Consider the following 26,957-nt stretch of genomic DNA (forward strand, 5'->3'; position numbering starts at 1 on the left):
ATCCTTGACACAAAAGTTGGACTTTAGTGAGCTTTCATTTTCAATTGGAGCTTTCGTTTTCCAAGAAAAGAAAAGAAAGAAGTAATGGCTGCAGCAGGAGCAGAACATGAGGTACTCAAACAAGAAGAGTACCTTGATGTCCTCACTAAAACTCGTCAGAAAACTGGCATTTCAAAACCCAGGTGATTAATTCCTCCCTCTCTTCATATCAACAAAGAAGTGAAGAATCCTAAGAAATCAAGAATTCAATGAACTTATTGGCTTTTGTGGAAATCGCAGATCAGAAAAGTGAAATAACAATAAGAAAATCAACTGAAAACTTTGATTGCAATTGTTTAAATTATGGTAATAAAGTTGCTGGATAGTGCCAAAAAGGAAAACTTTTAGATGTTCTTAGCGTTTAATGGCTGGAGTAACGTTAACTTGGTTATTGTTTACTCTACCACATATATTCCTGTATTTGGATTTCTGATGGGGCAGAAATGATGGAGTCTTTGGTTTTTTGAAGTGGGAGATAATATATTTGACAAGGGAGGTCTTTGATGGCTATTTTAAGTTGTTTTAATTTCCTGAACGACATGGTTTTGTCGATGCTTTACTATAAGCACCAAAGAAGAGGGAGACATAATTGTGTGTATGTAGCAGGGTTCTTGTGAAATTTGTGGACAGTTATTCTTAGATTATCTAGCACTTAATATTTGTTATTGCTTAAGTTCTGGGTCAGGAAACAATACCATGTTTCTTTTTCCGTGTAAATCTGAAATTTTATTTATTCATATCCGTTAGTTTTGCACTTGAATTGCTGGTGGTAGTAGAATGATATGGGCGGATTACTTCTCATCAATCCTCCAGAACATGCCATTAAAGTTTATGTTATAGGTTACATCACCTGAGTGTGAGAATGTATTGGTTAGGTACTGATGGAGTTTAGTGGCATTTTGACTGCTTTCGGATTGTCAGAAGCTTGTTATGAACACATTTGAATCAACCGAACAAAATCCTTATTCCACATTATCTGGCTATATGTACGCAAAGAGATTCTTAGATACATGCATTTACCAATGGAAGCACAGAGGAAGTAGGATGTCTAAATTTACACAATGATCAAGGAATTTGTAATTTTTATAATTCTTTTCTGATGTCTTGGGATTAAGGTTTTGTTACTTGCATAGGGGAGATGTTCATAGAGACGGGGACTACCATGGAGCTGTTCATGTGTGGATATATTCCGAGAGTACTCATGAATTACTTCTTCAACAACGTGCTGACTGTAAGGATTCATGGCCTGGGTTGTGGGATATATCTAGTGCTGGTCATGTATCTGCTGGCGATTCTTCCCTAGTCTCAGCAATGTATGTTAATGAATTTATATTCATGCTATAGGCATGCGCCTACACACAATACTCATTCTACTTATCGAAATTTATGTTAATTCCAAGCTTCCCTGAGTTTCTATTGCTACACTGGCACAAAACTGGCCTAACATGGGCTCTTTTATATTCCAGATAGTCACTCCCCATTTTCATTCTCTGAGTCTGGGATCCACCACTTTCTGACTGACATGTTTGACAACCTACATGATCTTCCATTAAATCTTATAAAACAATTAGAGTTCTCATTCGACAACTTTAAGTCATACGTTATTTGCAGCTCAAGTGCTTGATGTGGAATATAACTAATTCATTTGTTTTTTCATTTTGGAGTATGAGGGTAACCTGCTAATTTTAGATCTGATGAAAGAAAGAAGTTGCTATAGGATCAACATCAAAGTAAACATGAGAAAATAATCAACTAGGTAATGTGTTATTTTAGAGAACTTTTGTATTAGCAGCAAAGCTGTTAAAAATATCAGGAGAACAAGTTTAAAGCCTAATTTGGTTGGAATCTATAGCTTGTTTTTCCACAGAGATTACAATTTATTGGAGAATTCCAACCAGGAATGCTTTAAGTGCACTCCTCCAAGGGCCAAACATAAGACTGCCAAAGCATGTACAGTCAATCGTGGATGTTTCTTAAACTGAGTTATTTCCTTATAGTAGGATTTGAAAATTGGTGGGTTGTCCAACCTCTTCTCCTGTTTCAAACAACTTCGGATTAGCACTGTTTGAGAGCATTTATCTGGGATTCAACTCTATCCCTATACCTATGCTGAAGTTTGAGTGGGCTGCATTCGAAAGCTATATACAAAAGATGCTTGCGGTCTCTAGTAGTATAGAAAAATGATATAGCATACTAGACCTCATTTTAATATAGGCAATTTTCTGGTTGTACTATTTACCACTTGAGCATGGGCAAGTTATAAATGTGTATGTAATAACCACCTACATATTTTGTAAGTGCATGAAGTGTTTCATGCATTTAACTCTTTTAATGGCCAGGATTTTGATATGATTTTTCTGATCCTTTTTATTTACTCTTCTCTTCTGGTTTGAAATTTCTTTTCTGTTGGCCTCAGCTTGATATAGAAGTTTTGCTTGCCTCAGGAGGGAGCTTCATGAAGAGCTTGGGATACTACTTCCAAAGGACGCCTTTGAATTGATTTTTGTTTTCCTTCAAGAGTGGTTAGCACATACATCTTATTAGATAGTCTTAAGTCTTATTTTGTTCATCCAAATAAGTCTTTCTTGCATCATCGAAATTTATCCAGTGTCAAGATTTATGCAATTTTCCGGTTTGAATTCTCTTCTCTTGGTTGAAAGTATGGACACTAGATTTGATTTTGACTTACTGTAACTTGTCTTATTTCAAATCATTTCATTTTGAAATTTCTGTTGGTAAGTTATACATTTGTAAATTGAGACACAAGGTGTTTTGAAGAAACATGTAAGAGAGAAAAAAGATGAAAATCAAGATTGGCTCAGGGCATAGTTAGGGTTTGCCAGGTAAAGTATAGCATAAGTACATAGTCTGTTCTCCTATTTACACGTCTGAGAGGTGTAACTCTATACATGTTGAGGAAGTTTTTCTGATTGTGGAGCCTGTGAAATTGAATGAATCTTGTTCTTCTCTTTATCAATATCAGGATAAAGAACCACAACAATTCAGCCTAATCTTTACTTGAGTGTGCTTATGAGAGAGATATTGATGTCATTCTGTTGAGTTATTAGTTATGAGGGTTCCTGGAAAACAATTTTTTGTCCTCTCATTTCTTTTCCTTTTGGTGATTGATGCTCTTCCTTTCTAATTTTCATCCCATCCTGCTGCTTCTAAAAGTTCTATCTTTGTTAATTGTGTTGATATATGATCTGACAAAGATTCAGAAATAAAGATTAAGTATGAGATGAAAACTTGCTTCTAAAAGTTCTATCTTTGTTAATTGTGTTAATATATGATCTGACAAAGACAGGTGCCTCTTTTCAGAAATAAAAATAAGTATGAGATGAAAACTTGCCAGTAATGTTCAGAATATTTTTCTCTGCTTGTGGTGATTATGTTTGGATCCTCCTGTTATATGTTCCATACTAGTAATGAGTAATTTAAGTCAATTATTTCACATTTCATGTTTATTTCCATGCCAGCCTCATGCCATTAAAAACGCTCTTGTTCTTAAAACATCTGCAGTTGCATAATTTATTATTCTGTGATTGATTATTCTCTGAATGTGATATGTGTAGCTTTAGGATCAGTATAGGAGCAAAGGAATGTACGTGGTAAAAGGAATGGGGTAAACAGAAAATGAGGGAAAAATCAAGTACCAAGAGGAAAAGACAGAAATGGGGCTTTCTTGTATCTGTTATTCAGTGTCCGTCTTCATGAAAGATATGGAAGTTATTGTCCTGAGACTTGTGTCTATACTAACATAGTAACTTCCACGTCGTGGCCCAGATTTCTTCTTTTTTTTTTTTCAGTTATATCCATTACAGGTCTACATAATCTGACTATTTTGATATCCATGGTTTAAAAAATGTACGAGAATAACAATAAAAGTTTGACTATTTTTTGTGCCAAAAGAATGTGTTTTTGAGGTGTAGTTCCCATTTCAACCGTAAGTAATTTCAGGTTACTCTCCTTATTTTATAGATTCTGTAGAAATATTGTCTCCAGTACCTAACTACAGCTTCTTGGAATTTGTTTTAGCTGGATGATATATTTTCTTGATACAATATTCATGTCCTGTTACTGGAAACCATGAATTCTCACCACTTTTTTGTGCAGTGTGATAAATGGTGGTACATTCATTAACAACGAATTTAATGATGTATATGTGGTTACGACATTGGATCCAATTCCTTTGGAGGCTTTTACTCTTCAGGTAAGAGTCTGACATTGTCTTTTAACTATTCTCTACCTTCTATGAACAACTAAACATGAGTTTTCATCTCATCTTTGTCCTTTTGACCTGAAATAACTGTGATGGAAGTGTTGTTTTTGTTCTCAACTTAAAACATTTCGACTTATACATATAATCATCGCATAATCACATTAATAAATTATGTCATGCTGTGCCTTGTAATCTGTGTCTTGGTCTTAGAGTTGCTTTTTCTGTTACATGTTCTGTTGTTTTAAGTTCCCTACCATGAATGTTCTAACAGTATAGAAGTCACTGTAATATAAAGTTCTTAAACTAAATTATTCTAATTTATGTACCTTGACTGTGCTTTTGTTGAGGATTAGTTCAAGAAATGTATTTGCCACCCGCAACATAGAACCTTTTTCATGTGCAATAGAATTTTCTTTTTTGATGGTTTTCTGTAGTAATATTTAGTTGCAAGATTTATAATTGTAGAAAATGACTGAAAATTGCTTTGGCATAAATTTGTCGGTGGAGTTGAAATTCAAATCAATAAAACACCTGGGCTATTTGAGGCTTAAGTGGGAGATTACAACCCTGCCTTTGTACTGCCACTTCTCACCAATTTTAGTGCAACAAAAGATGGAGATGGTCATGCAGTCCTTTCGGTTGGTCAATTGAGGCTCTTTTGTGAAAAATAGGAAAAGTCACATGGTGTATGATGGCAAGGTGGGTATCGTGGTAGGCATCTTGGTAGTCAAGATTTTATGAGCTGAAGGTACATTAAGCATCCATGGGTGGGGAGGAGTCTGTTGGTGTAAATCATCAACTTAGATTTCTGTTGTGTTTCTGACGCAGCACGAACACTTGGTAGGCACAACAGCGTTGTAGAAGGGCTTATATATTGAATATCACCAAACTTAAAATAGCAACTTGAAATAGGCTGGCAGATTATGCTTAAGAAGGTAAAACTGGTTGGTAGTTCTAGGAATCACTCCTAGGAATCTTTAGGCCTCACACCTAAAGTTGGGATGCATCACACAGCCCTAAGGGAGACGTTAAGTCTGCAGGAATATTTTATTAATGACCAAAAAACTGCCTTCTCTTTGTGGAGAAGTTGATATTTATAGACACTAGGACAAATCCCTTTCCAATCCTAATTAAGATTCCTAACTAGAATAGAATTATAACTGGAAAGCTAGAAGGCTAAGCTTTCTTATTCCCTATAACAACCAAATTACTAATTACCAAGAATAACTACTAAACAAAAAAAATTACTGTAAACATAAAATTCCTGCAGCTAATTCAAATTACCAAAATACCACTGCTGACAGAAATCAGAAAATAAACTCCATAGGATTCAGGCCAACTCCCAAGTTGGTTCCTTGTCATCAAAAGCATGCCAAATCAATGCCTGGGCATTCGACATATCCTTCCCACGTCTCCTATAAACCTTAGTGGACTTTTGCCACTTATCGCTATCAGTTTCAGAATCAGGATATTCTCATCATTTCCCTTCTTGTAGTTTCAAGGAGAATTATAGTATTAGAATTTACTATACACTGCCTACTACTCAGACTAACATGAGATAATTGCTGATCTACTAAAAAAGGAACAGGTTGCTGATAATTTTAGATAATGACTACATCTTCTTGAGAAGTTTATTAGGTGGTTATGCTGATATTTCTCCTTTAAATTACTACAACTAAATCTTATAATTTTTGTGACCCATCTGATGATAATTGCAAAAGTGTTATAAAAGTATTCTCAACATCCAATTTCCTGTTTATTTATATTGACCGCCATCTCCTTGTTACCCTTTACTTTGCATCACCTCCTTCGAGTTAACAAGAGGCAAGTTGATGTCAAATGATGTGAGGCAAGTTGAAGTCAAATGATGTGGATGAGGAGTACTTTTAGGGAAAAATGGCAGTTGGGAATGGGTTGATCTGCCAAAGGTCAAAGTACGTTGGAAGCAAGTAGGTGTACATCATCATGTTATGAGAACTCATCTCTGGAGAACTATGGCAGCTGATTGCAAAAGGATAAAATCAGAAGCAAGTACTACAAAGAGATGCTTATTTTAGTAGCAAAACTAAACCATAATCTGGTTTTTCTGTTTGGAAGCTTTTTGAATAGGAGCTACATTTGTACAATTTAAAAGCATTTCTTATTTGTGGAATGGATCTTCCTGCTGGATATGTGGTGGCATGCAATGTGTGTATATGTAAAGAAGTCCTATTATGGATTAAAGAAATCTCCTAGAGGATGGTGGGAATGTTTATGTGGAGCTACAAAAAATTGTTGCCATCCGGTTAAATGCATGACATGCTCTTCTTATAGAACAACAGCTGATTGCTCTTAATAATTGATGTGATACAATGGTCACAGGAATTGTCTTAGTCAAATAAGAGGTGAGGACAGGCCTCACTGTTGAAGTTGAGATTAAAAAGGCTGCTGGTGTATATCTAAAGGGTTCAAAGTTGCAAGTCAAAGATATCATTTTAATTTGTATTAAGTAAGATTCCCTTAATTTCTCGAATAGGAGGGAATTCGGCCAGCTGCTGCAATTAATCTAATATAGCTTCATTTAGATTTAAATTGGTTTGATGCAGTAACAATCATTGATGCTTACAGATATAGTCATTTATTATCATGCACTTGTATCTGTTAAGAGGATATTGTAGAATTTGCAATTGGTGCAGTTTCTCAACTCATGCATAGTCAGAGGTTTTAACCATCAAGTTATTCACCTACTCATAACTCTATAACTTATCTAAGGGAGAGAGATTTAATATTTCATAATCAACAGGAGCTACATACTGAAGCTTAGGGATGTTGTGTTTGGAAAGAACTATTATGTACTTTTGTAGGGAGACCTTGTGAACTGGAGATAATATGCTATGCATTTGTGCACATTCCACTGCAAGGGTGAAGTATAGAGCCATGTAGCAAGGTGTTTGGAAATGATTGGAAGACAATTCTGCTTTAGGAACTGAAATGAATTTTGAACAGTCAATAAACTGTTATTCTGGCAATAGAGCTGCTCTTTGTATTGTGAAACAACCTAGTGCAAAATTACTGGATCAAACAGATTGAGTAAGCCATTTATTTGTGAAAGGCTTGTATCACGGTTATTGTGCTTCCCCAATATTCAAGTGGGATTCAACTTGCTGATATATCGACTAAGGAGCTACCTAGGATAAGGTTTCAGGAGTTGTTAAACAAGCTGAATATGAATAACATCTTTTCTTAGCTTGAGGGGGAGCATAGTAAAAGATCCTTAGTTATGTAATTCCTTTTGATACATTTAGATGACATTATAGTTGTATATATAGCTCAAACCGAAGGAATACTCAAGAGGAAGGTGGGGTTGGGCGGGGAAGAATTGCATGCAGAAATGTTTCTGCTATTCTTGTCATACTCTCTCTCTCTCTCACACACACACACACATCTGCAGTTAGGTTTCATCTTCAGTAACATTAATTATCATGATCACTGTTTCCTTTAAATGGTGAATATGTGTCCATGCTTTTTCACTTCTATTTCATATGTATTGACTCATTCATGCAGCTCTACCACTAATAGAGAATGTCTCATTGTTCATTGTAGGAATCCGAAGTTTCAGCTGTGAAATATCTCTCTGTGGAGGAATACAGAGACTTGCTTGCTAAAGAAGACCCTGACTATGTGCCATATGATGTAAATGGTGGATATCATCAAGTCTTTGAAATAATTAGTGAAAGGTATGCATGTAATAGTTTCCAGTTGAATAACAGGCAGCATTTTGCTTAAGCATGCTGAAAAGATAAATGGCATATACTTGCACTTCTTGTTTTTCCTTTCCTGTTTCTTTTGTATGGATAAGTATGCTTCTTCTGCTACTTGTTTTGACCTTTTGAGAATTGTTTGCTCAATGATTTCATTTTCACTCTTCCATATTCTGTTATTCTGTTTGTAAAAGGTACTGTCTACATTTTTCTTGTCTTTTAAACAGATGGCGATATTGGCTCTCTAATCTTGTTATAAGCATTTCAACTTTTTATTTGTCTGTGCATACAGTATACAATGCCCTTGTGCAAAGATTTAAATTGAATAAGAACGTTTTATTTTTAAAAGAAATTAACTACTTGAAATCAGAATTTATAGAATATACTTGTAAAGCCATAGAATCCACTAAGAAGCCATTTAGTTTTGTTATTCATAGAGAGTAAGGATGATTTCGTCAAGTAAAAATTTTCGATCCTTTCTGTTTTTATGATAATATTATGTTTAGCTTCTCAATGTATTAAGTTAAGAATGTGTTATTCTCATTGTATTATGGTAAGAAACGTGAAAATTAAGATGGTTATATGTGCATGTATACATAGATACATGTATATTTGCACTTTGATGTATAAATGTGCATATGTATGTCTATATTCAAAATTCTTGTAATGTGCCTGTTGAAAGAGTGGACGTGCCAATATTTCCTTCTCTTTTAAAATTAAAATATATGTTGCTGTCTCATGGTTATAGTCTAAAATAAAGCATTAGTTTTGCCTACACAAAAATATTTGGAAACTTTTCACACCATTACTACATTTGGGAACACTAGTTTCCTCTGCAGGGCTTTATATTTCCCAAGGATTCTTTTTATATTTATAAGCTGTTGGGGTACTGTCTAGGTACAGAGAAAATCTGGAAGGGTGGAGTTTGACAGTAGAAATGCAGCTTAGTCATTGTGCAAAATAAAAGCAACTTCTCTCATTTTTTTTTTTGACTTTTCCCTGCAGGGGAGGAGTGGGATTTAAGAAGTGGGGAGGGGATGGGGGGATTTGACCCAATGCCTCTACATCCTGAGGCCTCAACCTTAGCTGCTAGATCAAGGCCTCATCGGCCTTGTCATAATCTAATATAAAACATATGTTTGCCTATACAAAAATATTTGGAATTGTATTCGAGCATTTCTGCATTTCAGAATGCTCATTTACTGTTGAGCTTTGAATATTCAATGGGTTACTTTTGCAAACATGAGCTGTTGGAATATTTGTAGGTACAGAGAAAATCTGGAATCTCGGAGTTTGACACTAGAAAAGCAGCTCAGTCGTTATGCTCAGATCTCCCTCAGTGCAGAGGTCCTTTTTTTCCCTTAACTAACTTTTTTTTTTTTATTGATACAGATTCAATATCTAGGTGAGATTTAAGTGGATTTTAAGTTATTTTTCATTTCCAGTCTGTTAATTGTGCACCTTGTTTTGTCTGTCTTTTAGAGGTGAAAAAATCAAGAAAACTGAAGCATATTTTAAAGAATGAGCTATCTGTTTGTTGTGGTGATGTCCAGGCTTGACCTTTATAAGTGCAATGGAATTAAGTTCTTGTTGAATGAAGTTAATTTCTTTCTCTTTATACTATAGTTGCACATGTGTTGTGACTACAGATGTATGATATTTTCAACTATCCGAATATATTCTTGAAGCAACTAAGAATAGGTGCCTTGATGCCAAAACTCTTTCCACTAGTCAAGGAATGGCCACACAGATTCAGAAAAAATCCTTCAGTAATCATGTTGACCTGGTCTGGTTTATGTAGATGAATGAGTCCCATCTTTATGATAATGAGATTTTGACTCTCTTGTTTCCTCTTTTAATTGGAAAAGGACTATTGTTTATTTTTTTTTCTTTTTTTTTTCCATTCTCTATTGTTTATTTGAGGATGTTGTCAGCTTCTTGGTGTGTTCTAACTTCTAAATATGAATTTTCGAGGAATAAATACTTGTAAGAATGAAAAAATTTTACAGTTGCTTGTCACCAGAGATGAATTGTATTCAAACAAATGACATCTAGTTTCCCAAAATCTTATAGATTAGACACAACAATGTAAATTGATACTATGTTCATTTTCAGCTCAACAAAGACAAAGTTGCCACCATTCTCAGCAGTCTGATTCTCTCATGTGATTGATTTTTGTCAAGGTGGTAATCTCAGTTGGCAAAGCATTAATTTGTCGTTCTATTTTTTTCATCCTGATGGCCCTTGAATTTTGGATATGTTACTTCTGGGCACAAGTAGTAAGAGAGATTGTCAGAGCTTGAATTATGAACATGACAGAGAAATGGTCATTTATCTCCTTTTGTGCATTATCACATAAAAGATGGACCTAAATTGAGCTGAACTGAAAAAAAGTTAGCTCCAAAGACAACACCTATATATTAGTGCATAATGCTTTTTTTTATTAGACCTACTTGAACTTTTTCAAGTTTAGCTTTTTCGTCAGTTTCTACTGATATGGTGCATTATTTGTTGCTTTACTCAGAACTCTTTTTTCCTCATGATATGCACAATGCCATGATTGTGGTACCAGGAAACCTTATTTAATGTATTTATCTCAAAGGTGAAAAAGAAACTTACTGGTGACATTGTATTCTCTTTGTTCTTGTACAGTTAACGGGGCTTACAAGTGCAGATAAAGAAGCTCTAGCATTACTGATTAAGGCTGCAGCCATCATGGATGACATTTTTTGTCTTCAGGTTGGGAAGAAAAAGCTTTAGATGGCTGTTATTTATGCCAGTGTCTTATGTAGTAATGTTACATGAACAAATATTTGCATTCAAAAGTTTTGGCATTCTTTTCGACTATTGCTTTCAAGGTTTCACCAGGAAAAGAGGAGGTTGGGATTGGGTTCTCTGTGAAAAGATTACCAAGTATATCAGTGCTGATTTTGATTTTTAATTGAACTAGTTCCTCTGAAAAAGATTCATAAGCACTTATGTACTTATTCTGGTCAATTTTCAACATGGAAATAGATTATGATGGTTCCTTGCAAAATGATAAAGATTTGAAAAATGCTACACATTAGCTTTATTTGACTCATCTTTTGCTTGACCCTGTCATCCTCACTTTTTCATCAATTTGCGCCATCTTTTTATATCTTCTTGAGTGTATTCCTCTGTCTGTGAAGTAGGAGATTATCTAAAATTTACTTTAAAATATTCAAGTTTCTTTGTGAGTTAGGTCTGAGTTTATAGTCTTAAGTTATAGACTTATAGGAATAGAAATTAAGGGAAAGAACACAACATGAGTGGAGTGGCCAGAGCATTCAGATTATGGGTACCATTCTCCCAAGCATCTGGCTTGAGTTTAAATGGAAGTCAGCTTGACTTCACTAATGCAGATTGAGCTCAAAATGCTTGATGGAAGTCGGAGTCATATTCAAGTAAAGTCGAGTCGGTTTGCACTAGATGCTCACATTCTCTGTTTCCAATGTGTAAACCAAGTTATCCATAGTTTAATTATTAGCTATTTTTCAGTGTTCATATTGGGTGGAATTAAATTGCTCACTTCTAGTAACCTATCATAGAAGGTTGTCCACAACTAGTTAAGAAACCTAAGATAAAAGGTTATAATTCCTTTTACTTTCTACCATAATGCTTTATATTGTCAATAGCTTTTGCATGAAGCTAATTGAAAAGATTTAGGAACTAAAACCAAAACATTTTGGAGCAATTTGGATTTGTATTGTGTGTTTTTGTCGAACACGTTATATTCCCAAATGTTAGTTATCCTTACCTGGTGCACAAATTACTTCACCTTCGTGCATTTTTTGGGTCATTTTTTAGAGTTAGGAAAAACAGGGTTTTCATGGAGACTCATAAACAATAGAACAATTGAAAATGTTTTTCTCCGACAGCCGTCAGCTTTTGCTTCATAAATACTATCCAAGAGATTGCCTATTTACTGATTTTTTTGGCCAAGCACATATGTGTCATTGTACATTGGTTTGCTTCTATAAGATGTTGCACTTCCTTAGTGCCTTCAATTAAATTTTACCTTTTCTCCAAAAAAAAAAAGATTTTTTTGGCTGGAAGTATCATGTTTCTTCTTTTCTTCATAAATCAACTCGATGTCACTTTAGTAAAGAGTTAGTTATTGTATTCGTTAAAGAATCTCAAAGACATTAACATGAACAGCTTGAGTACTCTGGTATAAATGGTGGATGATATTTAGGATCAACAAAAGAGCGCATTATAGTTTGTCTGACCAGTATGTAATGAATTTACTTGAAGACATTAACATGAACAGCTTAAGTACTGTGGTATAACTTGTGGAAGATATTTGGGATCAACAAAAGAGCGCATTATAGATTGTCTGATCAGCATGTAATGAATTTACTTGTCAGTTCTTTTACTGCCCACTCACCTGTTGGGCCTCTTGTTGTTTTTATCTAGGAATGAGCATTGCAAAGTTGATCAGTTTAAATCAAATGTATGGTAAAGATGTGCTTAGAGAATCGGTCCTCTGTCTTAATTTGTTTCTACTTTTGTATGACTCTTACTTGGAATTTTGTTCTTTTTCCTCTTCCTTCTTTTGCTTCATAAACAGGTTTGGTACAGCAACCCATCCTTGAGAAATTGGCTAAAGGAACAAGCTAACAAAAGTCAGTTGGACAAGTTGAAGTGGAATTATTATCAAGTTAATAAATCTCCATGGTATGTGTCTTGCCGTGTAACTCTTTTTGTACATGCTCCTGTTTGTTTGTTAGATTCTCTTCACGTCCGTATGTACAGGAAAGCTATCAAGTTAATATTCAATTCACAAATTCTCTGAGACCTAGAAATCCTGCTGCATCATGAATGTTACCTTCCCATTTAGGCGTCCTTCCCAATCTCCCCCTATAACAAAAGCTTCACCCTTGCTTTCCTGGAATTGTTTCTCAAATGCCTAAAAGACCATCTAGGTCACCAACACTTTAATGGCCTTTGCAAGGGGAAACCTCATGTATGCAAACTAACAATGCTCATTACCTCATTAATGCATCACCAACTCATTATACCCCTAAGAATATTTAAATATTCAATGTGGAATTGAATTGACTTAATATGTTGGTGAATTTGATTTAATTGGTCCAAATGCGAGGAGATCATGTGGACAACAATGAGATATCTTTCCATGCAAGACGATTAGTCAATCAAGTTTGTAGGCCTTGTAGACCAACTGAGAAGATACACCAGCTTATCCAGCTTGCCATGGGCCTGTTTAGTTTATCCCAAATGTAATAAAGTCAGGCTCCAAACCTGGAACTTGTCCAACTAGTGCTTTTGCTATCTCAAAACTGGTCCTTAATCGAGCTTAAGTTCCATATACAAGCTATATAGACATTCTTTCTGGTATGCTGAAAGTTATATTTAATTTGTGATCTTCTTTCCCTTCCCTTTTACGTAGTCTAGTTGTCTTTACTTCTGTATTTTATAGAGGATTCCATAATCATCACTGTTATGACATGAACGTCACCATTAGCTCAAACACCTCCCTTAATACTCTATGTCTTGGATGCAAAGATCTCTGGGTGCCCAAGTAACTTCTGGTTTTAGTTGGATTTGTAGCTTGCATCGACTTGCTGTTTCTGTGGGTGTGTTCTTTTGACACCATCAGTAACTCATTAAATTTTCCTGGCTGGCTTTTGGCACAATATCCATGTTTCAATTGCTTTAGTTATGGAACTCATTAGGATGAATAACTAAATATCATAACTAGTGTCTTTTTAACACATATTTACTGCTGTTATAGTTTTAAAATTGATTTGTTGGATGACTAATATATTTTGGTGCTTGCAGGTCTTGTCTTGATGAAAATAAGGCATTTTTGACAACTGCCGACTCTGCTATTAAGCTGCTTCCTGAAGCTACAAAGCCAGTAGCAGGGTGGAAAGGCCTCCAGTATAGAACAGCATTTCCTGTTGTGAAACCACCTGGTGCAAATTTCTACCCCCCAGATATGGACAAAAAGGTATGGAGTGAGAACATTTTTGTTTGACCAAAAAAAGATGGTTGCACATGTTGCATCCAACTGCTTCACTTGGACGACCTACCTTCAGCAGTGTAACGTGCTCTTCATTGATTTGTTTAATTGAATGTTCAAAATATTATCATGCCTTAGGAATTTGAATTGTGGAAGAACAGTCTCTCAGAGGATCAGAAAAAGGAAGCAATTGGCTTTTTCAATGTTATAAAAAGGCATAGTGAAATTTTTCTGGATAAAGCTGAGTCTCTTGATGTAGTGGTTGGCACCAATTATGCTCATGATCTTTATATTGTCCCTTACTCCAAAGAGTACAAGTCCTTGCTTGGAAAAGCTGCTGATCTGTTGCAAAAAGCGGGAGATCTGGCTAGCTCACCTACGTCTGGTTCCCTTTTTATATTTTTATTTTTTTGATTTCTGTGATTTCTTAGAGAGAAATTGTAGACAACTGCAACTACTGATGTTCATATTACCAAATTCTTGCTGGTGCAGTCTGAAGAGGCTTCTACATGGAAAGGCTGATGCCTTCCTTTCAAATGACTACTATGACTCAGATATTGCCTGGATGGAGTTGGTTAGTATTCTGTAATTGCCAATCATTTCGTGCTCTGTAAATTAGATGTGCGGCACATCAACCCTATTTACCTTTGTAAGAGTTTCTAGTTAGTTTCCTACTATGACTAACTACTTGCAGTTGGGAACATTCTGATTGACATATTCAAGACTGCTGATATTTAAAGGATATTGAAGTTCTATCAGTGTGAATAGAATACTGCTATCGGGTTTTATGGATTTACTTTTGTCAAATTTCCCTTACAATTTTGGTGACATCCTCTGCCACCAACGAGTAAACTTATGAGAGAATCCTTTTCCCAAGTTTAGTGTTGGAGTACCATATTTTAGGAGGATATACCAGCCACTCATCTAAAGAAATAAGTAAAACAATTAAGAGACGCATCACTATCCATTAGAAGGCTTCTTCTTTTGAGTTTTCGTATCTCGAAGTTGATTAGATATATAATATAGAAGAAAAAAGACAGTTGAATTTTGGATTATAATGGTTATGACTTGTTGATTTTGTATGCTATTTATAAAGGAATAAATCACTTCACATATTTGACCTTTGTGTTTGAATTAATAATCTAAATCTTATTATGGATGTAAGTCTGACTGAATGATACGCACTGTCAATTAGTTTTGAGTTTTATATCCAAACCCCAAGACAAAATCCAAACTTAAAAGGATGTTTAATTTTTTTTACATGACTTCAACAGGAGTGCTTATGTGAAACTGAAACACAATGGGGATAAACAATTACTTACAGACAAATTAATTTTTAGAGACTCTATTGATGAAAGTTGGATCTTATGTTATATATCATTTATGTGATCTTCGATCTGGAACCATTAGTAGTTGTTGCACTTTCATATAGATGTAAATGAATGAAGATAAATAGGTGCATGTTTTTCTGATCATATACTTTTTTTATTTGTTTGTGCTGACTAGCGTACTGTTCTTTCAATTAACAGACTTTGTTTCAAGTGAACTGCTAAGGTTCAAAATTAAACTGATTTTGTCAGAACGTTAGATGATGAGTTGATCCGTAGGTTTATCTTCAGAGTTGAGGAAGTAGATAAATCCAGAGTTGTTGTAATACATTCTTGGGAAGTTCACCTTGAATATGTTGACACAATATATGGAAGAAAGCTAAACATTTCTTGTTCTATAACTTATCATGCTATGCCTGTTGGTTTGGTTCCAGTGGAATAACTGTAATCCATGGAAAAATTCCATCCAGAAAATTTCCTCGTTTATTAGAAAATAAATATGAAATAAGTGAAATATTTAAATACTTAGCGATTGAAGCAATCTGGTGAAAATGGGTGCTTAAGAGGAATTCATATTTTATGGGTTTCTTGTTTCTTGAAAATGACTGTGTTTGATTTAATAACAGCCCTCTCTCCCTGTAATCCTGAAATTTTCAATTTCTTTTATTTAAGATTATGTCAAACTCACGAGTATGACTCAGCATTGTCATCGCATTTGTCTCCTTGTTAGTTCCTCTCATAACATTTTCTTGTGCATGTCTGTGTTCGACTTACCCACAGAATTCACTCCCTGTTATCCTGAACTTTCAATTTCATTTATTTAACTTTGGCATCAACATCATAAAAATGATTTGATGTGGGCATCGCGTTCTTCTGCACATTAGATCCTCAGACAGCATTCTTATTCTGTTTTCTTAAATATCCACCTTTAGTTGGTAGGAGATTTGGTGTTGATATATTGGTTGTACTTAAAATAGCAAGCATTCGTGAATTGTCTTAGCTTGTCTTCAGTGTTTTAATATTTTGGGAGTGTGAGCTAGAGAGTCTGAGGAATTTAGCATGGATGCTTATCTAGTCATAATGATATGTCAAGAGCACATGCAGGGTAGTTGGACCAAGGGTTAGTTCTTCTGGACTTCTGGGGGGGATGTGTAATCTGACACAGTGGAAGAAACTAAGGACACAGAACAGTTAATTATAATGAGACTATGAAAAAAATCATAGTAACTGCAGAATTTCTCTGCTCTAGAAGTGTGGGGTTTAGAGCATCTATTATAAAATTGTCTTTTGCATCGATTTTATTTGCCATCAAGAAGCTCACATGTCTGCATGCTATGTTTATTCAAGGACTCAAAATTGGATGTTACAATTGGTCCATACGAGACTTATGAAGATGGACTTTTTGGATACAAGGTACTTCATGGATGTCATTTTGCCTCTGCTTGCTTATATTCTTTCTTTATTGGGTATTGGGTTGGAACGCATAACTTGTTTATGTTTGTATTTATAAATATGGTACTACACACTCGTGTTTGGCTGCTTTTGAATCTTTGAAGGGACTCTCCATATGACATCACTGAAATCCACTTAGTGGTTACCATCCACAAGAACATTTTGAGAATAGTCTTTGGTTCTTTGGAACCTGTTCCTGCCGATCACTTTTAGTACAAACCATGTGCTGAGAAATAGGCTTATTTATTACTTAAAAGAGTATTACATTCATTGTTGTTTGGTTCTCTGGACATCTGAGACCCAGCCAGCCTTTGGCCACACTTACAGCATTTGAATAATGGATACTATTTTACTGCTAAAACATGTAATCGCAGAAGTAGATGAGTGGAAAGCTGAAATGCATTGTCAATACATGTAAAGTAGTATTTTCTTTTCCACATTTTCTTGGAAACATTCTTGGAGAAAACTGGAAGTATTACCTGCCTTCCTCTTGATCTTCTGCATCTGCAGATAAATGCAACTTGAATCTTGATATGCTTTTTATATTTTCAATAGTAGCATGCGTATCCGAAATTGATTATTATCCAAGCATCTTTTGTAGGAGCAGCAGAATAGATTGTCTATCTGATCTTAGGTTAATAGTGAAACACACAACCCAACATTTAAACACTGGTTTGTACCGCTCAGAATGTATGCAATTGGTACCAAAAGTGCATTTTTTCATTTCCTTGTTCTTGTAGCTCATTTTGAGTCTCTTCAGGCAACATTTGAGGCATTTATTGGAGTTCGAGATGATAAAGCTACAGAACAAGTTAAACTCTTTGGTGATCAGTTACAGGTTTTCTTGATTTTACGTTTTCCTCTATCAAGCATTGGTTCCTTGCTTTTTCTGCCACCTCCTTCACTGTCTTCTTATCACAAATTTTTACTGACTAGTTCTTAGAGAAAAACCTTCCAATGGACGATGCTTACAAGTCAGAGGATGTGATTGCTGCCCCTATTCGAGTCATCCAGCTGCTTTATAACTCTGGCGTAAGTTTTAAGGGTCTATAGTTAACCATTCTGTATATAAATGCTCATCGCGATTATTATGGAAGCCAATTCCTCTTTTATACAAATGGAGAAAGATCTTCAGAGCATATTTTTAGGTAATAATTATCTTCTATCAGATCAGAATGCCAAGTGTAAATAGCTTTCATACTAAAAATGAGAGATTCCTGTTTATTGACTTAGGGAGTGAATGAAACACGATGATGTTTTCCTGACTGATAGGACTCATTCTAAGAGGTCGAAATAATCAAATAGGTTGTACATGTTTTCTACCAACCAAAGTATATAGAAATTCAAGGTTTCCTCTCTGTGCCAGTGCTGGGCTTAAAAGTGCACGCGTGCATGCTCTGATAATATTCTGACTCCCAAGGTAAATGAACAGAATGCTATTCTAATCAATTCTTCACGGTTAATGTACCTGTTAACGATGTTGCGTCTGACAAATTCTTGAGTATCATCCTTCCCTCCTTTGAAGTTGTTGGCTTTCCTTTTGTAGGAGACTAAATATATCAAATTTCACAGTGATATGAAACTCTGTTTACAATTAACCATCTTCGTTCAGTAAACCATAAAAGTATTTGTCGTCCCTGAGAAGAAATGCATTTATAACAGCTGAAGAAACACCTTTCCGGACCAAAGCAATGTTAAATGGCATAAGTTTTTTGCTAATTAAAGTTATCAACAAAAAATGAACAGGTACCCAATTCTGCAACTAACTTATTGTTGAACTAGGCCGAATATGTGGAATCATGTTGCATTTAAATGCTTAACTAATACTGAAGTCCATAGGGTTGCTCCTCTAGTTTTAGTGATTTTTCTACTTGACTCCTGGCATTTTTTTGTAATTGCAAAATCAAGATCACCTTGAAGGTGTGTTGGTGTTTCTAGATTATTCCTGTAGTTGAAAACTTGCTTTGTTCAACTTTTAGAAAAATAAAGCACCAAAAATATCTTGATCATTGTTATTTTTACTTTTGGCAGGATGTGAAGGGCCCCCAGACTGTTGCATTTAATCTTCCAAATGACGAGCGCATTGTAAATGATCGAGGGACATCCATGGTCATGCTCAAGAATGTCTCTGAGGCAAAGTTAGGTTTTTTATCTAAAAATAGGAACATTTTAAAGTTCTCTAATAATTAATTAGATGTCTTTGCATAAATGTTCCTCATTGGCTTTGAAAGGCATTTCAACCATGCAATTTGTTAAGCTTTTAACCTGCTTCCCTTAAACAGGTTCAAGCTTATTCTTCAGCCAATAGCTGCTGTATGTATTTCAAAGGAACAACGGGAATTTGTAGACTTTGACTCTTTCTTCACTCATACAATTTGCCATGAATGTTGCCATGGAATTGGACCTCACACAATAAAACTTCCAAATGGAAAGCAGTCTACAGTTAGACTGGTTAGTTTCATACACTCCATGATGCTACCAATCATGGACTCTATTCTGTTGTTCCTTTCGTGTGCAATGTTGAAGAATATATATATATATATATATATATATATATTAATATTATAATAACCTGTGTTTTTCTCTTGTAAAGGAGGCCTTCTCTTGTAAAGGAGGCCTGCATAAAAGAGTCTAGCTTACACATTTTACAATATGCAAATACTGTAGTCTAAGTATATTCTTAATGCCCCTTCAAAAGATACTTATTCTACTGAATCAGAGTTGTTTAGAGACAAATTACACGTAGAAAAATATTTTTAGTAACGTGCAGGACAATCTGCTGGCACATTTTAATTTACAGTGTTATACTTGGAAGATTTTAACTGAAGAAGGACATGTTGTCTTCTTTATCAAGGGCAGTAGTTGGGATCTGGTCTACTAAATGCAAAAGTCAAGAACAGCTGCTTATGGAAGTCAAGGACAGCCTGCTAGCAAAAGTAAAAGTCAAGAACAGCTGCTTATGGAAGTCATGGGCAGCAACTGATTATGAGATCTGATCTGCTAGCAAAAGACAAGAACAGCTGCTTATGGGATCTAGTCTACTAATTGCACTAATCAAGGAGAGCTGATTATGGTCTACTATATTAGATGTATATTAGCATATATGTAATTAATACATTAGGGAGGTAGATATTCTGACGGAGGAGAGAAGGTACAGAGTTTTTCTATTTAAATGGAAAAGATGCACAAAAGAGGCATTCGGTCTTTGATCTAGAAAACTTGTCATGGTATCAGAGCCAGTTATTTGAATTTCTCAGCCTTTCCAAACTTTCTGAGTTGTTATCCTTCTTGGGTTGATTATTTTGATCAATCATTTGGTTTCAAGATATCCTTTTGGGTCAATCATATTGTGGTTGGCAGCTTTTCTTGTAATTCAGATCTTTGTTTTTTTTGAAAGAATGTCTATGGAAAAACTCTGTATCTTTGGGAAAAATACATACAGAATCTTTGTCCATCAAGTTCACTGGAAAAAATTATGCGGCATGGGAATTTCAATTTAGGATGTTTCTAAAAGGCAAAGAGCTTTGGAGTCATATTGACGGGTCTTCTACAGCACCTAGAGATGGAAAGGAAATTAGTCAATGGGAGGCAAAGGATGCTAGAATTATTTCTTGGATTCTAGCATCTATTGAAGCTCATATGGTGAACAATTTACGCTCCTTTAATACAGCAAAGGAGATGTGGGATCATTTGAAGCGTGTATATCATCAAGATAATACAGCAAGAAGATTTCAGCTTGAATTGGAAATTAGTACATGTAGCCAAGGTAATCTCTCTATTGAGCAGTATTATTCTGGATTTCTTAATTTATGGAGTGAATACTCTGGTATAATCTATTCTAAGGTACCAAGCGAAGCCTTAGGCGGTATTCAAGCGGTTCACGAAGATAGTAAGCGTGACCAGTTTCTAATGAAACTGAGGCCTGAATTTGAGGCGATTAGAGCTGGATTGTTAAATAGAAACCCAGTTCCTTCTTTAGACGTATGTCTTGGTGACTTGTTGCGAGAAGAACAGAGAATGGCTACACAAACTATCATAGGTACATCAAAGGAGATATCTGAAGTTGTCAATATTGCCTATGCTGCTCAAGGGAAGAATCGCGGAAAGGGACAAGTACAGTGCTATAGTTGCAAGGAACTTGGGCATATTGCACGCAATTGTGGAAAGAAATTTTGCAATTATTGTAAGCAAACTGGACACATTATCAAGGACTGTCCTACACGCCCTGAGAATCGAAGAGTCCAAGCCTTTCAAGGTGCTGTCCAAGACTCTAACACTATTGGTTCTACATCCACAGCCACAACACTTACTCCAGAAATGGTTCAACAAATGATTCTTTCAGCATTTTCTACTCTTGGACTTCAAGGTCAAGGTAAAATTGTTTCTACTCCTTGGTTAGTTGATTCTGGAGCATCAAATCATATGACTGGTTCATCTGCATCACTACATAATCTACGGCAATATACTGGTACACAAAATATTCAGATTGCTAACGGCAGTAATCTTCCAATTACAGCCATTGGTGATATTGGACCTTCTTTTCGTCATGTATTTGTCTCTCCAGGGTTGTCTACTAGTTTGATTTCTGTTGGTCAGATGGTGGATAATAACTGTGATGTACGGTTCTCTCGTGATGGTTGTCTTGTGCAGGACCAGGTGTCGGGGAAGGTGATCGCGAAGGGGCCTAAAGTGGGCAGACTATTTCCTTTGCAATTTTCAGTTCCAAGTAGTTTGTCTTTGGCTTCTATGGTTGTTGACAATAAAGTTGAAGTATGGCATCAACGATTGGGTCATCCAAATAATGTCATTTTATCTCATTTAATAAAGCATGATTTTCTGGGGAGCAAGGATCAGTGTTTTAATCATAAATTGTCTTTTGATTGTTCTACTTGTAGACTAGGGAAAAGTAAAATATTACCTTTTCCTAGTCATGGTGGTCATGCTAATACAAGTTTTGAGATCATTCATAGTGATGTTTGGGGTATTACTCCTGTTGTTTCACATGCACAATATAAATATTTTGTGACATTCATTGATGACTATAGTCGTTTCACATGGGTATATTTTTTGCGTACTAAAGCTGAAGTATTTGCTGTTTTTAAGAAATTTGTAGCTTATGTAGAAACACAATTTTCTACTTGCATTAAAGTTTTACGCTCTGACAATGGCGGGGAATATATGTCACATGCCTTTCAAGCATTTTTGCAACAGAGAGGTATTTTATCTCAACGATCATGTCCTTATACCCCTCAACAGAATGGGGTGGCTGAACGTAATACGTCTTAGTCGTCCGCCTGATCGGTATGGTTTTTCTGCCACTATAACTGACACTACAGTTCCTACATCCTATTTACAGGCAGCTAAACAAGCATGTTGGGTGAAAGCTATGAATGAGGAACTTCAAGCTCTTCAGGAGAATCATACTTGGGATCTTGTTCCTTGTCCCGATGGTGTTAAACCCATTGGTTGTAAATGGGTATTTTCTGTTAAATTGAGATCTGATGGCTCACTTGAAAGGTATAAGGCACGATTAGTAGCTCTTGGTAATCGGCAAAAGTATGGAGTACATTATGAGGAGACCTTTGCTCCTGTGGCAAAGATGACAACAGTTAGACTTGTTCTAGCTATTGCTGCTTCTACAGGCTGGTCATTGCGACAGATGGATGTAAAGAATGCCTTTTTACATGGTGATCTTCAAGAAGATATTTATATGACTCCACCATCAGGGTTATTTTTTACATCTTCTTCTGATGTTTGTAAGCTAAAACGTTCACTCTATGGCTTAAAACAAGCTCCACGGGCTTGGTTTGATAAGTTCCGTTCTACCCTTATTAGCTTCTCATTTGTTCAGAGCCAGTATGACTCCTCTTTGTTTCTTCGCAAGACTGATAAGGGACTGGTTTTACTTCTGGTTTATGTTGATGATATTGTTATCACAGGAAATGACTCTGCATTAATCTCTCAACTTCAAGAGCATCTTCAACGTTCTTTTCATATGAAAGATTTAGGTCCTCTACAATATTTTTTGGGCCTAGAAGTGCACTCTACCTCAGCTGGTATTTTCTTACATCAACATAAATACATCCAGGAATTAATTGCTTTGGCAGGTCTTCAAGATGGTCGGTCTGTTGATACTCCCTTGGAAGTAAATGTTAAATATCGCCGTGATGAGGGTGATTTTCTCTCAGATCCCTCTCTCTATCGGCAATTGGTGGGAAGTCTTAACTATTTAACTATTACTCGGCCTGATATTTCATTTGCTGTTCACCAAGTTAGTCAATTTATGCAGACGCCTAGGCATCTCCATCTAGCTGCTGTTCGTCGCATTATTCGCTATTTACTAGGCACTTCCTCTCGTGGTCTTTTCTTCTCCAAAAATTCTCCTATTCATTTGGTAGCCTATAGCGACGCTGACTGGGCAGGGTGTTCAGATACTAGACGATCAATTACTGGTTGGTGCATGTTTCTTGGAAATTCTCTTATTTCTTGGAAAAGCAAAAAGCAAGATAGGGTGTCTAAATCCTCTACTGAGTCAGAGTATCGTGCTATGTCCTCTGGATGTTCTGAGATCATTTGGCTTCGAGGCCTCTTAGGTGAGCTTGGGTTTCCCCAACTTGCACCTACTCCCCTTCATGCCGATAATACTAGCGCTATTCACATTGCTGCTAATCCTGTATTCCATGAGCGTACAAAACATATTGAAGTTGATTGTCACTCTATCCGTGAAGCATATGATGATCATGTTATTTCTCTTCCTCATATTACCACTGATCTCCAAACTGCTGATATATTTACTAAAGCTCTCTCCCGTCATAGACACAATTTTCTGGTTGACAAATTGATGCTTTTTGATCCACCAGCATCAATTTGAGGGGGGATATCAAGGGCAGTAGTTGGGATCTGGTCTACTAAATGCAAAAGTCAAGAACAGCTGCTTATGGAAGTCAAGGACAGCCTGCTAGCAAAAGTAAAAGTCAAGAACAGCTGCTTATGGAAGTCATGGGCAGCAACTGATTATGAGATCTGATCTGCTAGCAAAAGACAAGAACAGCTGCTTATGGGATCTAGTCTACTAATTGCACTAATCAAGGAGAGCTGATTATGGTCTACTATATTAGATGTATATTAGCATATATGTAATTAATACATTAGGGAGGTAGATATTCTGACGGAGGAGAGAAGGTACAGAGTTTTTCTATTTAAATGGAAAAGATGCACAAAAGAGGCATTCGGTCTTTGATCTAGAAAACTTGTCATTCTTTTCTTTTTCCTCTCCTCAATTTCCTTTTTTCTGATATTTTTTAACCTCGATAACATATTTGGAGTGAAAATGGCTCCTAAGACACAACAAAAAAGAAAAGATGAGTTGGTAACATCCTTCATATCTGTTCAATACAGGAGCTACAAGAACTTCATTCGGCATTGGAAGAAGCAAAAGCAGATATTGTTGGTCTTTGGGCCCTAAAGTTTTTAATTGACAAGGTAAGTAATTCATATCATGACCTAAAAAGAAGTAATTCATCAGATGTTAATTGGTACTTTCACTATGACTGTTGTATTCTACTTTGTTCTATGTAGCCTACAGGCTTACATTACAGTTGAGTTTGCCGGAGATTGGTGTTAAATTTTCAGTTTGTTATTATTATTTTTTTTTGTTCTTCATAGGTTAAAAACATTTGCCAAACAACTCTGCAAATCAGTTGGTTACATGTATAATGTTTCACTATCTTCTTTTCTTTTTCCTTATTAGGTACATTTACACGTTGATCTACTCAGAGTTTAAATTGAAGTCTCATAACTCTTTTAAGAAAAATGGAAATGGGCCATTAACAGCAACACTACCTTCCCTATGTTTATAGTATAGGTGAAGTAGTTAATGGTTACTCTCTGACATCTATTGTCAAAGCTTCAAAACATTCTGATTTTAAAATTTTGACATTCCAAAGGATAATGCACGTTTACGAGCTTGTGTTCCGTTTCATTTGTTTTTTAAATCTCATCTTTGACTGCGATCATGGGAATGTCAATTTATTGAGTTGATGGCAGGACACAAATGGGCATGTTTGCTTTTCTCCTTAGATGATAACATGAATTTCTAATATCTTGAACATAAGTCAGCTTAGTTCATGCCTTCCCTATGGCATTCTAGTGAGTTTAGAAAATTTATGCGAGTCTGTCAGTGCTAAAATGACTTCTATAAATACGAGGATGATTTCTGCACCACCATCTGTATGGTCCATTATGCCCATCATTGTGAAGAATATGTAGTCTTGATTGGACCTCACAGACAAATTCAAATTGACGTTATTCTGAGTCCTTTCCTACTTGATTGGTGCTTATGAACTTCTCTTGAGTGTTCTTAGAGGTCTAATGCTGAACAGTGTTGTACAGCTATTCCCATATATTTAATTGTCTAGGATAGTCCAAGTTCGGTATGATGCACATTTTTATCATGTATTGTGCACTGTGGATGCCATTTCTTTAATGTCTATGATTTTCTCGATATTGCTCACCAGGAATTGCTTCCAAAGAGCTTGGTCAAATCCATGTATGTTTCCTTCCTAGCTGGGTGTTTTCGCTCCGTACGTTTTGGATTGGAGGAAGCTCATGGGTAAGCTGTTCAATTCCCCACATTGATCTGTTATCCATGTTTTTCTTTTTCACTGCTGCAGCATCATTCTCTACTTTTGATTCTCTGTTCTTTTTTCCTAATTGGAATTTCTTTTGAAATTGGCGTTATATGTTAATGATCCACCACTATCTAATGACTAATTGCAATATTTTGCACTTCCTGCTGATCTGATCAGGAAAGGGCAGGCACTGCAGTTCAACTATCTGTTTGAAAATGGCGCAATTGTTTTACATCCTGATGAAACATTCTCTGTTAATTTTGACAAGGTATGGACTTCTAAAGACTCCTTGCCAAGAACTGCTTCATTGTAATTGAACTAGTGCAGGAAAGTTTCTTCTTATTTTTTTTGTTGGGTCTCTGAAAAGGTTGAAGGTGTAGTTGAGAGCTTAAGCAGGGAGATCCTTACCATTCAAGCAAGAGGTGACAAAAACATGGCCAGAATAATTCTTCAAAAATACAGTGTGATGACACAACCGCTTAAAGATGCATTGAGAAAGTTGGAACTCGTTCAGGTATAAATATGCTTACTACTAATAAGGTTTTGCAGTTTGGCATAGAAGTAGAAAGCTTTAAAGAATTGCTACATAGATTTCCATCTTTGCTCAGTCCTTTCCATGTGGGGATTAAGAATCCACTTGCCGGATCAAGAATAATTATCCCCTTAAATTTTTCCTACCCTTTCTGTATGCTGTCAATGATAAATTGCTTCAAGCACACATGACATGGTTTAAGCTTTGTTTGGATGTTTTTGCACCGTGTGCTTTAGTGGGGATAGTAAGGTGATTTAAAGGTTAGTATTGGTATAGTTGACATTCTCAGTAGTAAGTGGATTTTCATAAAAGTTTTAACTTTGGGTGCACCTGGTTTTCATTTTTTTTTTTTTTTTTTTGGTGTGCAAAAGCATAAATCTTTTTCCGTGAAAGTGCTTTCAATTTGGGGGGTGGATGGTAATCGTAGAGTTTTTATAGCAGGCTCACTTCCTTTATAGATGAGATGATGCATTTATCCTCCTGTGCCTGGGAAAAGCCTTTAACCTGTAATGCTAAAAAATTGTGTATCTTATGCTTCTCTGCAATTTTTCAGGTGCCAGTGGATATAATTCCTGAATTCCCAATAGCTGACGAAATTTTGCGGAAATTTACTGAAGATTGAGTTTCCAGTTTTGGTACTATCGTTTTGTTTTGACTACAAAATAGACCAAAAAAAACTGTTAGCCAAAATATTCTCATTTCATACTCGTACATAATTGCTTTTGTTTCTTCTAAATAAATATGTACTCACAATTCTATGCTTTTTTTTTGAATAAATAAATACGTGCTTCTATTTTATTGCTAGTAAGCAGTAGCTATCTTTTACATTTTGCTAATCATATGAAATACGAGACTAAGAAATGGTTTTTTTTTTTTTTGTTGCCTGTTACGGTATCCAGGGCTTTGCCCTGACTAATTCGTTGGTCGACTCGGGTTGCACACTTGATTGTGGTGGGTGAGTTTCTCAACAAGGGTAGTTGCGTACGCCAGATTTAAGAAATGGTTTA

General features: G+C 35.8%; 1 protein-coding gene across 6 annotated transcripts; it reads left to right on the forward strand.

The window, feature by feature from the left end:
• On the forward strand, window positions 1–26,748 carry LOC113706915 (nudix hydrolase 3). Of its 6 annotated transcripts, none has more exons than XM_072064068.1 (21): window positions 1–182; window positions 1,178–1,352; window positions 2,484–2,561; window positions 4,156–4,252; window positions 7,844–7,977; window positions 9,267–9,348; window positions 10,654–10,740; window positions 12,593–12,699; window positions 13,825–13,996; window positions 14,147–14,388; window positions 14,501–14,582; window positions 16,684–16,749; window positions 17,549–17,626; window positions 17,725–17,820; window positions 18,820–18,926; window positions 19,071–19,239; window positions 24,187–24,270; window positions 25,305–25,399; window positions 25,596–25,686; window positions 25,786–25,932; window positions 26,504–26,748. In XM_072064068.1, the coding sequence occupies exons 1-21, from the start codon at window positions 107–109 to the stop codon at window positions 26,570–26,572; spliced, it is 2,334 nt and encodes a 777-aa protein (XP_071920169.1). In that variant the 5' UTR covers window positions 1–106; the 3' UTR covers window positions 26,573–26,748. The 6 variants fall into 6 exon arrangements, 4 of the variants coding, with proteins under 4 accessions (XP_071920169.1, XP_071920170.1, XP_071920171.1 ...); XM_027228978.2 differs by having other exon boundaries at window positions 2–182; window positions 1,173–1,352; XM_072064069.1 differs by lacking the exon at window positions 1,178–1,352.
• The last annotated feature ends 209 nt before the right edge of the window (window positions 26,749–26,957 follow it).

Source organism: Coffea arabica, chromosome 8c, assembly GCF_036785885.1.
Source record: "Coffea arabica cultivar ET-39 chromosome 8c, Coffea Arabica ET-39 HiFi, whole genome shotgun sequence".
In the NCBI taxonomy this organism is placed as follows: domain Eukaryota; kingdom Viridiplantae; phylum Streptophyta; class Magnoliopsida; order Gentianales; family Rubiaceae; genus Coffea; species Coffea arabica.